Source organism: Rhamphochromis longiceps, linkage group LG5 (assembly GCF_057381845.1).
Source record: "Rhamphochromis longiceps isolate RC_006_pf linkage group LG5, R_longiceps_female_GT1.1, whole genome shotgun sequence".
Taxonomy (NCBI): domain Eukaryota; kingdom Metazoa; phylum Chordata; class Actinopteri; order Cichliformes; family Cichlidae; genus Rhamphochromis; species Rhamphochromis longiceps.
Window position 1 is genome coordinate 22,714,737 of NC_140561.1, and position 16,680 is coordinate 22,731,416.

General features: G+C 38.7%; 2 protein-coding genes and 1 non-coding gene across 3 annotated transcripts; 2 read left to right on the forward strand and 1 right to left on the reverse strand.

The window, feature by feature from the left end:
- Positions 1 to 702: 702 nt before the first annotated feature.
- Positions 703 to 4,454, forward strand: card19 (caspase recruitment domain family, member 19). The gene is made up of 6 exons (XM_085406677.1): positions 703 to 750; positions 1,133 to 1,272; positions 2,196 to 2,352; positions 2,485 to 2,547; positions 2,803 to 2,868; positions 3,004 to 4,454. The coding sequence occupies exons 1-6, from the start codon at positions 744 to 746 to the stop codon at positions 3,111 to 3,113; spliced, it is 543 nt and encodes a 180-aa protein (XP_085262803.1). The 5' UTR covers positions 703 to 743; the 3' UTR covers positions 3,114 to 4,454.
- Positions 3,989 to 4,116, forward strand: LOC146670005 (U6atac minor spliceosomal RNA). Its single transcript, XR_014911907.1, has one exon. It is a non-coding gene; the product is annotated as a U6atac minor spliceosomal RNA (small nuclear RNA).
- Positions 4,455 to 4,644: 190 nt separating the features above from the next.
- ninj1 (ninjurin 1) lies at positions 4,645 to 14,689 on the reverse strand. The gene is made up of 3 exons (XM_085406678.1): positions 14,339 to 14,689; positions 10,219 to 10,456; positions 4,645 to 8,102 (listed from the first exon to the last, which is right to left on the reverse strand). Exons 1-3 carry the CDS (start codon positions 14,393 to 14,395, stop codon positions 7,960 to 7,962), a joined length of 438 nt encoding a protein of 145 aa, XP_085262804.1. The 5' UTR covers positions 14,396 to 14,689; the 3' UTR covers positions 4,645 to 7,959.
- Between the last annotated feature and the right edge of the window lie 1,991 nt (positions 14,690 to 16,680).

Genomic DNA, 16,680 nt, shown 5'->3' on the forward strand with positions numbered 1-16,680 from the left:
GCAATTGAGGCTTCAGTGAACAGCAGAAGAATAAACTGAAGGGCCAGGTGTAGCTCTCAGGTCCTGTGTCAGGTCTCTGCTGGATTTTTCCCAAATTCCTAAGGACATGACTTCAAGATACTGTTCATCTGCTGTAAATAGTTTTTCCTCACTTTGCCCAGCTTCCTCAGATTTAATAAGCTAATAGCTCTGTGGGAATCACATGTTGGTGCAAAATGGTATTTTGTGGTTGTCAAACTATGTTATCTTCTGCATTTTTCTTATATTTATTAAAAGAAATGGAAAAAAAACGTGTTTTTCCAGCTAGTAGCAAAGTACCTGAAAATACTATTTAAAATTGGTTATTTGACATGTTAGTGTAAACACAATGCTGCTTCCTCCCTTGAGTTCGGATACCCATTTTATGCTTGAATGACTCATTGGTCAGTGATGGACTATATCACATCTAACATTAGCAACATTATTTACGCTATTAACATTAAGTGAAACTAGGTGGTTTTACATAGAGCTCTCATTTTGCACTTATGTGTATAGACATAAAAAATATACATCAATTATGATACAAATAGATCCAAATAAAGTTGTTACAGTTCTAATTAGTTACAGCAAAAGCTGCATTGTATAAAGTCTTTGCGCTGAAAAAGGTTCTTTTTCCTTAATGGGAGACGTTGACGTAAGCCCATCCCTGCCGGCGGCATGACGTCAGCGGGCGTGTCCAACAGAGGGCACAGGGGGACTCTGCAATGGGAGGTTTGTGTATTTCTTTACCTAAAATAACAAATAACGCTTATTCTACATTATCTAGCCCTCAGTTTTGCTATAATATGACCCGATTAGCTTGGAGTGACCAATATTACGACAGCAGTGGCAAGCTGAAGTTTGCGCTTTGCCAAAGATAATGTAACGTCTCATTCCAAGTCATGTTCGGGACTTTGAAGTTTCTTAACTTCGCCACGCCTTATACTCCACTCTTGCTAAAGTTTCGAGAGAGAAAAAATAACTGGCTTTAACGTTTCTTTTCTATGAGTAAACCACTGCCTACTTACGTACCCTTCCAAAGAAAAATGCTAGCCTGTTGACAAACAACTGCCCATATAACGAATGGGTTTAACGCCTCCGTTTACACCGACAGACAGTTTTTGTGAGCAGCTCACAGAGGACAGCACCTTCCTCAAACATGACCCGAGACTGGACACAGAAGTCGTGGATAAACTCATCCTGCAGCTCAACAGAATCTACCCGCAGATCCTCACTGACAAGGAGGCAACCAAAGTGAGTCCTCCTCAGCAGCCTTTTACTGTCTCTGTCGCATACTGACAGTGGTGCAACGGAATAACATTCAAGTAAAACAATGTTAAAAAAAATCGAAGTTGTACTGCTCTAGAAATACACTGCGGTGTTTATTAGTGTAGTTGCAAGTGCATAATAAAACCAGTCAAACAGCAACAGAATGGCCATGAGCTCACAAGCTGTATAAACTATGCTGTTATTACTAGTTTGATCACTTGCATGCAGCATTTGGTTTCGCTATAGCTGTTTATGGTAGCTGCTATGGTTTATGCAGTGGTTGCTAGGGGTGTAGCAATCTAGAAACCCAGACCAAAACCACTATAGAAACATCTGCATACCTGTATCACAGTTTCATCTTTCCTTACTGTGATATATACGTGGAGGTGTTAATGTCTGGTTAAAGCTGCTGTGTTCAAAGATCATTAAAGTGTGCGCTGATTGGAAATACATCACAATAACGGATGTTTTTTGTTCATGCTCAGTTATAAAAAAGTTGTCAGGTCTGTGGTTTAAAAAGAAGAAGAAGAAGAAGAAGAAAGAAAGGGGGTTTGGAGAGTTGTTATAATTGTAGTGATTGCAGATTTTCAGAACCTCATTCTGAAAATGGAACCATAGTCAACAGGATAGCAGGAGTAAAGAAAGAAAAGCGTGAAGCTGCATAAAATTAAAATGCTCAAGCATCGTCAGGTGCCTTTAACATTGTATTTCAGCAGGCACGCTTACATAAACTAGTTTAAATTCCAGTAATAAATGTATTTATTTATGTCCCATCGCTTCAAGTGAAAATATTCCTATACAGACACCTGGAAAGCATTCACGGTTCTGAAAATCTTGAGGTTAAACACCATAGTGAATGATTTCAGTGTAAGATTAACAAATAATATCTGTTGTTAACTGTTGTCCAGTTCCGAAACTTGGATGTACCCACAAGTGTTCGACTGGGTGAGCTCTTGACACACCTACAAGGGAAAGGAGAGGAAGCATGCAGGGAATTTTACAGGGCGCTTCACTTGCATGTTGAGGAGGTCTACTACAGTTTGCCTACAAGGCTTCACCTCAGAGGTTAGTCTCTGAAATGGCTTATTCTCATATCATACCACTTTCATACATATCAGTTTTTTTTTGGAGGTTATGGGGAGTAATTGTGGTTATATATGTAGGCATATTTTACATTTTATTCCATCCTGCTTCCAGATTCCTTGGATCCGCTCAAACTTCCACGGGTCATCAAACAGAGACATGCTTTGAATGACAGAGGTAAGATTTGGAGGGAGAGTAAAGAATTAGTGCCAGCATGTGTGCCATGTAATATACAGTGTAATTTATTTATGTATATAACTAAGAAACAAAACTATAAAACATAAACAGTGATGCTGCTTTTAAGCTATGAGGGCTTTACACATGTTTAAAAAATAACTTTCAAAACTGTGACAAAACTATTCAAGGCAAAACTTGTCTAATTATTTAGCACTGACATGATGCCTAATTTTTTATGTGCTTCCTGTTTTGCAGGTCCCCTCTTCTTTATGGGCTGTTTCACTTTTGTAGTGGGAATGGCTTTCTTCTATTACTACAGTGGTAAACTTTTTTTCTCCCAAATTTTTCACATGACTTCATTTTATATTGTCAGGATTATATAAATGCTCATTTTAATAGTGTGAAAACAATTTTCACTTTTCCAGAGGTAATTTTTATTTCTTTCTTATTGTGTAGAAGCTAAAGTGACTGGAGGAAGCCGGGCACTTGGGATGGCTGCTCTTGGACTGAAAAGAAAAGCTCAAGAAGTTCTTATATGGTACACTGAGGAAAGCCTCATAAAGTAAAGGGAGTCTTCTTCAGTTGTTCTGCTCTTGCTGCTTTTACCAAAGCACAACACACTATATATTTTCAAGGGTTTTAAGGTAATCATGTACACAGTGCAAATGATATATACGCTTATTTTGCTTGTTTGCATTTGGTACTTCGCAATTGAAAGTATCCCATTTAAATGGTTTTGAGGGATTAATACAGTTGAGGTTAAAACTGGTGTAGGGAAATGAAATGGAGGATTTGTGCTGTGGAATGCTTCCACAAAACTAGTTTAAAACTTTTTTTCCCTAACATCCAACTTTATTACTTTTTTCAAACTGAGAAATTTGAAAACTAAATAATGGGGTGGTTCTTGACTTTAATCTATGATTTGTTAAGAACAATTTTTTTTTTTTTTTTTTTTTAAGAACTAGTTTTAAGCTCTTCAGTTAGGTCAAGAACAGCCCCTGGCTGCCATCTTGTGGTTAAAAGAGGAGCTACATCACTAAATTTACGTCTGTTTCATAAGAACTTCCCCAAATTCCGCCTCTCACAATACAAAAAGGATATTAAACGTGTGAACAATCCAGTGCCACATGGGGCAAGCCAAATCCATAAAAGTAATGCTTTAAATGTCTTTATAGCGAATGTTACAATCACGTGACTGCATCTACCAATGCGGGGACGGCTTCCTACCGCAGTGCAGTGTGGGTAGAGTTGCAACCAATTGAAAACATAAATATCGAATGTAACTGAAAACAGAGAAGACATAAATAGTGAACCACTCGTTTGAAGAAAACCACAAATATTCGACCTTTTCAATTAGACTAAAGTTTGGAAGTGACACCGTGAGTGAAACCAAGCTGTGTCCTCGCGGGTATATATGACGACGTCCTGCTTTAGGGAGGTTGTGTTGTATGAAAGGAGAGAAGGTTAGCACTCCCCTTGACAAGGATGGAATTGGCCCTAGTGGCCTGCAACACACATACGGTTAAGGCATTGCCACCTACTTCGTGGCATCTCTAACCATGTTTTTTTTTTAAATTGTTTTTAACCGTTCCTTGACCTTCCCCGTTACTGTTTAGCTGACTCTGTGTCACTTACCGCGCCCTGTTTTTCCACCGAGCAGCTGAAGAACGGAAATCTATCATACTCTTTGCTTCCGCTGTTTCGAGCAGGACGTTAATGTTTGTTAATGTCCTCGTTTGGCTTACCACTGAATGCACTGAAAACCCGGCGTCAAACTTCTCACTGAAGTAGTTACATTTAGTTTGCTACAGTTATAAATCCATATTGTATCATATAGTATGGATATTTTTGTCTTGTTGTTCATACTGTGCCTCTCCTGCCTATTTTAAATACTGTCTAGCAATAAATTAACTTGCACCAAATGTTGAAACAAATACAACTTCATAGTATTTTCTGTAAAAACGCACACAAGATATACTAGTAATGGTGCTTAAACCTTCTTCATGGTTTGAAGGTTAATTCTCAGGATGTCAGATGCTAATATTGTGGCAAATTGTAGTTTAAATTATTTTTGTGTTTGTGCCTTGTAATCAACAACCTCTAAACATAAAAATTTGACTTGTGGTGAAAATTAGTTAACATAAAGCCAGTTTGTCATGATTTGTGTGTCCTGTGCCTTACATGTGGGGATGCTATTTTGTAAAACTGACTTGTCTTCGCACAATAAACCAGTAACAACAAAAAAACACTCAACTTGATGGTTATGTAGTTTTATTTTGTATAACAAATTGTTTAAAAATAGGCAGTGTGTAACAGGAGATTATTAAAGGATAAAGACAGTGATCCTTAAAAATGCATTTAAAAAAGTCTAAAAGTAACCATATAATTCACAACAAACAAACAGAAAAACAAACTAATTCGTAAAGCAAGGAAAAAAGTTTAACCTGTTAACATCCACCAGGTCACCGGTAATCCATCATGAGTTAGGGTTTGGTTTTATTTCAACCACCGTTGATGAGGTGTAATACATTTCTTTTTGGTTCATTTGGGGTTTCCCATTCAGGTGAAAATTCTATAAAAATGGTAAATGGCCTGTATTTGTATAGCGCTTTACTAGTCCTTAAGGACCCCAAAGCGCTTTACACATCCAGTCACCCACCCATTCACACACTGGTGATGGCAAGCTACATTGTAGCCACAGCCACCACTGGGGCGCACTGACAGAGGCGAGGCTGCCGGACACTGGCGCCACCGGGCCCTCTGACCACCACCAGTAGGCAACGGGTGAAGTGTCGTCCCCAAGGACACAACGACTGAGACTGTCCAAGCCGGGGCTCGAACCAGCAACCTTCCGATTGCAAGGCGACCTCCCAACTTTTGAGCCACGACCAAGAAACGTGGTGGACATTAACCAAACCAAAAACTCTTAACCATAGGTGGGTCAACAATGAGCTGGTGTATGCTAGGAGGTTGAAATTTTCTTTAGACAGATTTTGCATAGCTCTTTAAAAAATAAAGCAGTTAAGGCCCACTGTAAACATTATTAGAATGGTAAAGCTGTTACACATATAACACCTCTTACAGCAGCAAGACAGAATGAATCATGATGCACTCACCATTGTTAATTTTCTTTGGATTCTGTGGTAGTAACTGTGGCATACTACCCTGTTTCAGAACTTCAAAATAAAAGCAGGTGGTCTTCTTTAGCTGTTGTTTGGGAAACCTTCACAGTGATTGTGACTATTGCTCCTGATGTTTGTTTTCTGCATACAGACAATTACTTATTTGCATCAGTAACCTGAGCATTATAAGATCTGAGGTAACAGACTAGTTAATAGCCACATGAAATAAGAACTGATCAACACATGTAGGGGAGACTGGGGATAGTTGTAATGTGGGTCAGTTGTAACACTTCCAATTTCTCCAATCAGGGCTAAGTTTCAAATGATGTGACTCATCCTGTCACGGTCCCCGTGTCTCTCTGGTTGGCCCACGCTGGCTACAGGTTTTGTTGTTGTTAGTTTTAGTTTTTTGTCTCTCCTCTTCCTCTCTGCCTGGGTGGAGCTCATTACGGGCTCTCACTCTTGGCCCACGCACCCCTGTGGATGGTGTCCACCTGCGGCTGATCTGGCTGATTTCCCCAGCTGCTATTTAAGGCAGTGGCACAGAGCAGCTCACCGCTGGAACGTCGAACCACCTGAATTCTGGACCGAATCACCGGACCTGTCCAAGTGGGGCAGTGTGTGGAGTGTTGGAGCAAGTGCGGCTGAAGAGGAGTGCGTGTGTGCGGAGGAGCGGTGGCGGTGACTGAGTGGAAGAGGAAGCGTGTGTGTGGATTCCCCCCCCCCTTCTCTCCCTGGAGCCCTGGACCCCCTCCCAACTCACTGTACATATATTTTGCACTAAGGTGATCCCTATTGTAAATAAATCCCCTTTTGTTTCCTTGAAAGAACTGTCTGCGTGTGGGTCCGTTCAGTAGCCATGACACATCCTGTGCATGCCCAATTCAGTTCTGCTATCACATGTGAAAAATCAGCACATTTTGTCAAACACAGACAGTTTAACATGAAAAAAAGTAATTTGTATGCCAAAAAGTAAGTTTTTCTATTTTATTTCAATTTGTAATAGCATTATCTGCTTTGCAGTTAAACTCATCAAACTTAAATTATGTTATTTGTATGTCTATGGGGATATATTCTGTGTAGGTCTTTAGTGCTAATGTTTTAGCCATTGGCTGTAATGTTAGCTAGTTCATGGCTATAGGAGTCTGGGTCAGTTGTAACAGCAACAGTCTGGGTTAGTTGTAACAATAATGCAGATGTTACAACTTACCACACTATTACTTTAACTTATATTAAACAAGTTGGGGCAACGACATCAGCAGAGAGAGGTTCACTGGTCGCTTTAGTATATGCGGTTAATGCCATTGGCAACACAATTCCTCCACTGTTTGTGTTCCAACACATACATTATGCAGACCTCTGTGTCAGAGATGGACCAGTAGGAAGTACTGGTAGTGGAAATAAGTCAGGATGGGTGCAAGAAACAGATTTCCTCATCTTTCTGAAGCACTTTGCAAACCACACCAAGGTATGATAAAAAGTAATGGAATTGCGATGCTGGTGAACAACTACATTTTTTCAGCTTCATTGTTATGTTCAAAATTGGTGCAAGAGTTGTAGGTTATAATGCCCACTGAGCCAATGAGGCCAAACTCAAGGAAGACCAACCAAAATGAATGAAATATTCAGTTGCAGAAAATTCCATAATTTGTCTTTTTTGGGGGGTTGGAATATGTTCAAAAGCTAGATTTCTGCATTCTGTCACACACACACAGCTACATAAATGGCTCTAAGTGCATTCATGTGTTGAATAAACAAAGATTACATGTTAATGTTTTGTTAGTACCCTTATTTCATTGTGTTACATTTTACCCCAGGATATGTTACAACTAACCCAGACTATGGGGTTAATTGTAACATTTCACTCTTCGTGTTTGAAGCCATACCATGCAATGGGTAATTGTGCTGCAGAGAAAATAGCTGCACTATTTAATAGCAGAGACATGTAAATACTTTGCATTACATTTTGAATCCACTACCTTCAACGAGCTCCAATTTACAGACAGAAATGTCAAAAATGTTACAACTGTCCCCGGTCTCCCCTACATGACTGGCCATGGTCTGAGGAACTCCTTTTACTCAGAAACACACACACACACAGGAGACAATATAATGTAACTTGATTCTCTGAGTTCACTGGTTCTCCTGAGACCTGATAGGTTGAATTACAGAAAAGCAAATACACCTGCATGCCAGCCAGTTTGGTGAATAAATATCTTGTCTCTCCCTGTCTGGATGTCCTGCCTTTACTAAATTGATCAGTAGGGATTGAAAACTATTTAAAACACAATCAATCGCTCGAGCTGGGCTGCTGGACACCGAAGGCCGTAATGAAGACGTTGATAACCACTATGATAAAGACGAAAGCTGTGGTCACATTCTCCAAGATGTCCAATCTGTAGTGATTTCTTTCATCATTTAGATTCCACTTAACTAAACAGAAGAAGAAAAACATAATCGTGAGTATAGAGGAATGGAAACATTAGTCATTATTACTGTTTGTGCACAGTCACTAGGAACTACCTCATTTCCTCACATGGGGGCAATACCGTTTTCTGTCACATCAATACTGAAAGATAAGATATGAATTAGCCGACAGCTGCTGCCCTCAGATGTATAATTAGTTCTTTCCTTCAGTGAGACACTACATAACAAGGCAATGTTTATGGGTCTGTTTATAATCAAGTGATACATGCTATCTAAATGCACCAAATCTTCACGTCAACCTTGGCTGAATGAAACCACCCGTGCTCTCAGACACGACGTGCAGAGAGAAAATGGAAAAAGCATCCTGCATGACCGCTTAACAAAATATCAGAAAACTGATAAAGCTGCAAAATCTGCTTTCCTATCCAGTGTAATTTCTACCAGTAGTCACAAGCCCAGATTTCTTTTTAATATTTTTATTCTGTGGTTAACCCCTGTGCCACTGTTCCTAGTGTAGCTTCCTTTGCACTGTGAAAACTTTTTGAAACATTTCACTGAAAAAATCTCTGCTTTAAGGTCCCTGCATTCACAGGCAGTGTTAGACCTAGATTCACTTTCTAAATGCTCAGCTGTTTTTCAGCAGTTTGAGCCAGTGAATTTTTCTGCGTTAGCCTCCTAGGACCTGGCGTCCACATATGGGGACATCACATTTTGGGTTATTTAGACCAAAATACTCAATTTTTCTCTACAAGGGCCTGATATCCACTTACGAGGACATTATACTGCTACTGTTCTATCGAAATTCTTCTTTAAACGAATATCCTCATATGTGGCTCTCATTTTTCTTAGAAACAAAAATCAGGTAAAAAAAAAAAATCGGGTAATTCTTTGTTTTTACATTACTGTACTGAGAGTGCGCTTTTAAGAGTTTTTAATGATCTTTTAACAGTCGACTCAGGTTGTTCTATTGTTTTTGTCCTTTTAGATTTGACTGCCACCTTTGACACAGTTGATGATAAAATTCTTTTATCAAGACTTGAACACGTTGTTGTTCTTTTTCTGTTACTATTGGGCAATACTCCTCTTCCTCTGCGTTGTGTTGTGGTGTGCCACAGGGGTCTGTTTTGGGTCCAATTCTGTTCTCCCTATACATGGGGTCTATTTTTAGGAAATACAACATCTCCTTTCATTGTTATGCTGATGACATCCAAATTTACTTTCCCTTGAATCTGGATGTCTCTGTCCCCCTGCAGGCTTTGCTAAACTGTCTACATGATGTTAAAGACTGGTTAACTCAGAATTTTCTCACACTAAATGAAAATAAGACTGAAGTTATGGTTTTTGGAAGTCATGTCCCTTTTGATAAGCTAACTGACTAAGCTAACTACCCTTGGTCCTCTTGCTTCTCATCTTTCTCAAACTGTAAGGAATCTCGGAGTGTTTTCAGGTAGCTCTTTTAAATTAGAGAAGCAAGTGTCCGCAACAGACTACTGCAATTCTCTCTATTTGGGTCTTCAACACTCATCTCTCCATCGCTTGCAGTTAGTCCAAAATGCTGCTGCCCGTCTTTTAACAGGTGTTAAAATGAATGAACACATCACTCCAGTTTTAGCAAATTTACGCTGGCTTCCTGTCAAATATCGTATTAATTTTAAAATTCTTTTGCTTACTTTTAAAGTTGAGAATTTTGCTGAGAATTTTGGTTAAAAGGCTTAACAATCTTCCTTCACGTTATAGTACATGCTTTAAACTTAGACTTCACATAGCTGACAATGAATATTTGCCATTTTTGCAATCGATAAGAGAATCGATAAAGAATCGACTCGTTAAACAGAATCGAAACTGGAATCGGAATCGTGAAAATCTTATCAATACCCATCCCTAGACAGCGACTAGAAAAAAACAACTTTTAAATTGCATTTATGAACACATTTATGAATAATACCTATTTATCACTTTATAAATTAAAGTAGTAAAGATAATAACATTATGGTTTACACTGAATTAAAAAAAATTCTATAGGCTCATGTTTTGATTTTTTTAAAGGTTTCAAGCCAAAAATACCAAGAAAACTGTAACAAAGTTAAGCAAATGGAAATCTGGCAACAACCTCCAGACTTACCTATGAAAATGAGCAGAACTCCGACTAGGATTTGCAGAGTGAGAGAGATGCTAATGAGAATAATGAGGGGCACGTAAAAGGTGAAGCTTGGTCCTTGCTGCATCACTGCCTTCAGCTGGGAGGCATTAGCCATGAGCAGAGCTACATCCAACATGCTTTCTGCTGCACTCTTCTTATTGGCATAGTGGTTCATATTCAGGGATCTCTGTAGCCGCCTCTCATGGCCCCACCGCGGGGTCTGAACACAAACACAAACCCCAACATAAGTATAACAAAGACAGTGAATATTACACACAATCACATTTAACAGCTCTACTCTCGATAAAGCTCAAAACATTAATACATTCAGGTAAGTTACCGGTTTAGTAATTATTAAATTAAATCACAATAAACACACTTGAATGTAGTACTTGTTTTGCACAATTTAACTAAAAAGCACAGCGATCTTGTTCTGTTGCATAAACTGGGGTATTTACAAGGTTACTTTAATATACAGAAGAGGGAGAAGTCCTCTGCTGCTGCCATCATAATGGAATTTATTTCAAAATGTAACTGGCTCACTTTACAGTTTTGGTTTCCCTAGAACAACATGTCATGATTAAGAATGACTTTCTTTTGTATTCAGCTTTCGTCGGCTCCGAACTATAAATGACAAAAATAATGCAGCAGAAACAGGATATTTTTTGACTAAGCTTCACGTAAGACAAACAGCCCAGAGTTTGTTTATCGCCTGCTTTAGTCAACACATGACTTCTCAAATCTCACTGAATGTCTTTAGCAATATGGTGCATTGTCCATGTCTGGGTGTTGTTTCAACATGTCACATGCTGAACCTGAGAAGCGATGTGGACGATATTAATGGAAGTGAAAGTATTTTTTTAAACTGAACAGCAACTCTCATCAAGTAGAAGGAGAAGGAGTTGGATTTGGGCCAAATGTCATAAATAACACACATCCTCTTATTTCTTTTTTTTCCCAAGTGACCAGGTCACAAAACCCCCAAAATGATCTCTATCCAAACACAGGGGAAAGTGAGTGAAGACGCTTATTAACATCTCATGAATAAGTATTTGTTAGAGCATACATTTGACATCATACAGGGTGAAATCACCACACTTATCCCACTATCAGAGTTACATGTTTGATTACTGCGACATACTCAAGATTATTTATTCAATACTGAACAGAAAGCACTAAAAGAGAAAAAAAAAGTAGTAGTTATCTTCAGTTTCTATTCCAAGTTAACTGGAACTAACAAAAAAAAAAAAATTAAAACTTTTCGTCACAGGAAACTATGGTCACTGGTGAAACCCCAGTTTCTCCTATTGAGATTCTCATACAAATTGCTCAAAGTTTCAGCTGGGTGGAGGTTTAATTGCCCAACAACACCAACCGTGTGCACCGGTTGGCAACATTATAGGCTGAGGTCTGACTCTGACTGCAGCCATGAAAGCCTGCCAGGCCACAGAGGGAGAAAAAGATACTTATGAGGTAGAATTGAGAGTCACCAGCTTTCACTCACTATATACTTAAACTCCTAACTGGTGCTCTCTCTCTCTGAGCTACTTTTTCTTTGTTTAGTCTTTGCTATTTTTAGCTGAAGTTTTCTAGATAGTTCACCACATGTGATAATCATCTTCCTTCAAGGGATACAAGTAGGCTGGCAACTAATTACAGTCCTATTTCCAAAACGGTTAGAACACCTATCGTAAATATAAAACTGCAAAGAACTTTTGGGGATTCCATCCATTAAATATCATTAATGGATGAAACCACGGTTACGGCCGACCGTGGTTCAGGGGGTCGGGAAGCTCATCTTGTAACCGGAAGGTTACCGGTTTGATCCCTTGCTCTGTCTGTCTTGGTCGTTGTGTCCTTGGGCAAGACACTTCACCTACTGGTGTTGGCCAGATGGTGTGATTTGGCAGCCTCACTTCTGTCAGTCTGCCCCAAGGCAGCTGTGGCTACAACTGTAGCTTACCTCCACCAGTGTGTGAATGAATAGTGGAATTGTAAAGCGCTTTGAGGGTCTCGAAAAGCGCTATATAAATGCAATCCATTATTGTTATTAATATCATCAAAGCATCTGCATATTTTAGTCTCTGTTTGACACTTGCAGTACTATCTGACAAACAGTTGAATGGCCCTGATCTTCAGATGAAACTGCACTAGCAGCATTCTTGCTAATTTCAAACACATTCCAGCAGCGTGGGTTTATAGTAAAGGAATTATGTCCTGACCCCACATTACTCAAAAAAACAAAAAGAGTCAAACAACAAACTGTTGGGTAAAAAGGGCAATGGGAACATACTTTGCTTTCTAGTGCAACAACTGATTTCCTCGATTCAAACATTGTCAGAGAGTAAGGCCACACCAATTTACAATTTTTAAGATCAATACTGATATATAGTGATGTAAAAATCCAATATATGCTCGCTGGCTGGTGAGTGATGACTTCTGATTAACAACTCATTAGCCAATGAGCAACCTTTTTAACTCATTCTGACCCAACTCGAGGGACTGACCTCACAAACTCAGCAGGGAAGTCTTTACAGAGGTCAAGAGAGAGAGAGCTGTTTCTATAGGACAGGAAGTGTTTTTACAACCACAGCTTTAACCATCTTCAGATAGAATTTTTTGAGGTACTTCTGAATTGGCTTTTGGTTTTCTATCAACATCTACCAACAACTGTGCTGCAACAAGAGCTATGACAACACAGTGGTAAACAGAATGAGCAAAAAAAATTCCTCTGTTTCAATTTTTTGGACTCAGGGCTGCATTATTTATGTGATCACATCATCTATCAGCAGTATTATTTTATTTTACATATCAAAAGAAAGCCTATTACTAGTAAAGATTAGAAATCATAACACTAACATTAATGGGGCAATCTGGATGATCAGCTTGTAATACTGCGTTTAGTCTTTGACTGTTGCTCATGTGTGATGTGGTTTTCATTGTGTAGCTAACCAAAGGCCACCATAACCCAAACTACTATGGGAATGAGTGACCTTTGGCTGCCATTCCTGTTTTATATAATGTCTGTGGTTAATATTAAATCAAGCTGAATGTACTACGCAGTCTAAGGAGCACAGGAACTCTGAGGTGAGAACTTGGTGTATGTCTCTCACACTGACTTGATCATTATTACTTTTAATTATTACTGACATATCGGGAATGCAACTAATGCGACTCAAATTATGACTAATCAAATTCATAACTAATAGCTATTTAATAGTGGTAGTAACAAACTGATTATAAGATTCACTTAATCAAGTAACCTAATAATTTTGATACAACTCAAATGAGCCTGTCAATCATTAATGACTGGGTTTCTCTGCCTTGGGTTTGGATTACCCATTGCATACTTCAGAGTCTTTCCTGTGGACTACTATCGCAGAATAAGCAGTGTACCCCACAACACTTTATTGTAGCTTTCCACTGCACTCATCTGCTAAGGTCAGCATGCAGTGTATTCTCATGCAAGTGACACCTTGGACGTTTTGATAAAACACAAAATGTCATTGTTACTTTAATGTCATAGATAACTCTAAACATCTCATATAAATAAAGCTCCTACTGATCTCAGACTACGGACACAAAGGCATGTCAAAGGTGTACTATTTGAACAAACCACTTAGTTACATGTTATCACTGATTTTGGGTGAGCTGGTCCACCTGATCCACCTGATCCTCCACAGAACAATGCTTAAACTCCGTCCTCATGTATCATCTGAAGTAAACTGAGCCTTTGGACAACAGCAGATGAGCTCTCTCTCACACCACAAAACCAAGTGGAAAATGTCAGAAAATGTTCAAATTAGCCTTGGAATTTGAGGCAAATTAAAGCAAACCCCAGCTAACTGGCTACAGTTAGCTCACTACATGTCTAATACTTTGAATGACACAAGTTCAGTCACTCTGGTCTACATCAAGCGACATTATGAGGAGGAGTGAACAGATGAGAGAAATGGGGGGAAAAACCCCGTGTAAACCGGGAATATCCCACACTGCCACAAACTGGGAATTATTTCTGTGGGAATGTGCGCTTGGCTGAGCCTGAGCAGGATGTTAGTGGGGGCTTAATATTGCTAAACAAGAATTTGTTGGCAGTCCTTACCTCTGCCTCGCCGTTTTTGTCCGCATCGCCGGTCAGTTCGAAGTTTTCAGTAGCCATTATTGTCAATGTTTGTCGAAGAGGATGTTCATGTAGCTCCGCCGTGGGTCTCTGGGAAGCCGCGGCTGTAGTCGGTCCTTACAGGCTTGTACAATGAATATGTGAGGAAGAAGGACGAATAGCTTCAGACTACCGCCCCTAAAACATGAGTCCTCAGAAAAGCGGGGGACTGATAGCAGAACTGCGAGGAGGGCTGGGTATCACTATACTATATATATGGGGTTAGTACGACACACTTATAGTAACAAATACACATAAATGGAATTTTATTTGGATAATTGTCACACTTATTCGCTGACAGACGGTTGAAGAATGACTTTACTGCCATCTAGTGTGGTAACACTGTATTGCCCTTAAAACAAAAACCAGAATTGGAATAAATGAACTGACTCTTTTTTGCACTCACATTGTATTTATATCCAATGTAAAAATACTTTCACAGTATAGTCTTAGAAAGAAAGAAAGAAAGAAAGAAAGAAAGAAAGAAAGAAAGAAAGAAAGAAAGAAAGAAAGAAAGAAAGAAAGAAAGAAAGAAAGAAAGAAAGAAACCTTGATACTATACTGTGTGCTAGATTGTTGGGCTCTAAATGAGGGGAATGGCAGTTTCCACATTTTATGGCCAAAAGGGAGGGTAAGTGATAATATTGCAAATATTTTGATTCTGTTGCTTAAAATCAAATTGTTTTCTTCAGTTTGAGACTCCTAGCTTTAGGATTTAAGAGATGTATGTCAATTTTACCTTTTTAGTTATTTATTTATTTATTTTTTACCTCTTTACTTTTAATCAGTGTCCTTTGTAGGGACCTCGCATTTTGTGTTCAAATTATAGGAAGCAGAGGGCAGCCTGAGGCAGAAACGATTTTCCTCACAATCGTGGACAAGGAGTCAGACCTAGAGCTGTCAGGAGATGAGAAGCACAAGCATCAGCTTAAAGTTTGACAGTATTAGTATTTATAGTATTTATTCTAAAAGTGCATTACACCGTACCTTTCCTGTCTTTATCAATTCAATTTAGATGATACAGAAATTGGGTGAAAAAATGACAATGCTGCCCACATACACCAAGACAGTTGGTCCTCTGATTACATCACACAGAAAATAGGAAACCAGATTTTAGAGTAGAAAAAATGTCACAAGCCAAACGGAGGTGCTTCATCTCCGAATATGGCCTTAAAACTGCAAACATTCATCAGCATATCTGTGTTCACAGCATGACTCGGATAACATTAGATCCATATTTAGTGGTTCCTAGTTATTGCCAAACCAATAAATCAGGACAGATTCTTCAAGATTAGTCCATCACAGAAACAAATGAGGGGGAAAAGATAGCAGTTGAGAAACCAAACCTCAGAGCTCCACGTCTTCAGAGCCCTGCCTTACACAATACTTGGTATCCATAATTGATATTGGGGTCATCATTTTGCCCCAGATCAGGTGTCTCAAAAACTGGTTATGTCCTCCTCTGAGCTTCCACTTGTTTTATTTTGGTCAATTATTTCTTTGTTGTAACAATGCTTTTTGGAAATAAATCTCATAGTGTTAGAAAGCCTGTTTATTTCCCCTTAAATGGTGCCACACTTGTAAGGAAAATGCATTTGTGGATTGAGCAGCGAGTTGAGTGTGTGGGCTGGGCCCTTATAAACTTGTCAAATCTTCCCTGCCAATGCCAAACAGCTTATCCAATACTGACTTCTGTTTTGAGCTTCTGGTAAGTAAGTAAGTAAAATTTTATTTATATAGCACATTTCTAGATAAAAAGATCACAAAGTGCTTCACAAAGTATAAAACAAAAAGTCAGTACCCCAGGTGCTGACAACATTTTTTCCACTAATTTTGCTGATACCAAATGCCCTGATTAAAATTATAAATATATTATATTATTTTTAAAATAAAGATAATAACATATTTCGTACATCTTTCAGATCACCATAAAAAGTGTTTAAATACTTTAAAGATATGTGATGTAGACTGTTATCAGATCTTCGTAGTTTATTAATATAATGAAAATAATATTTGTCACAGAGATAATATGAAAATATGTTAAATATGTATTAATATATGCTACCTTTCTGACTTAATTCCAACTTAATTTTTATAATTTGTTTGTTTTTGTTTTACGATATGGATACAAAGACCCCGTTTAACCCTGTTTAATAAATGTTTAATAAATCCTGTAAGCACAAATAAAATGTCTAAGGGGACTAAAACCTATGATAGCTCTTGGAGAAATACACCAGATGTTCTCATGTGTCGGTCTGTCTGCACGTCATCCATCCGGATGAGTC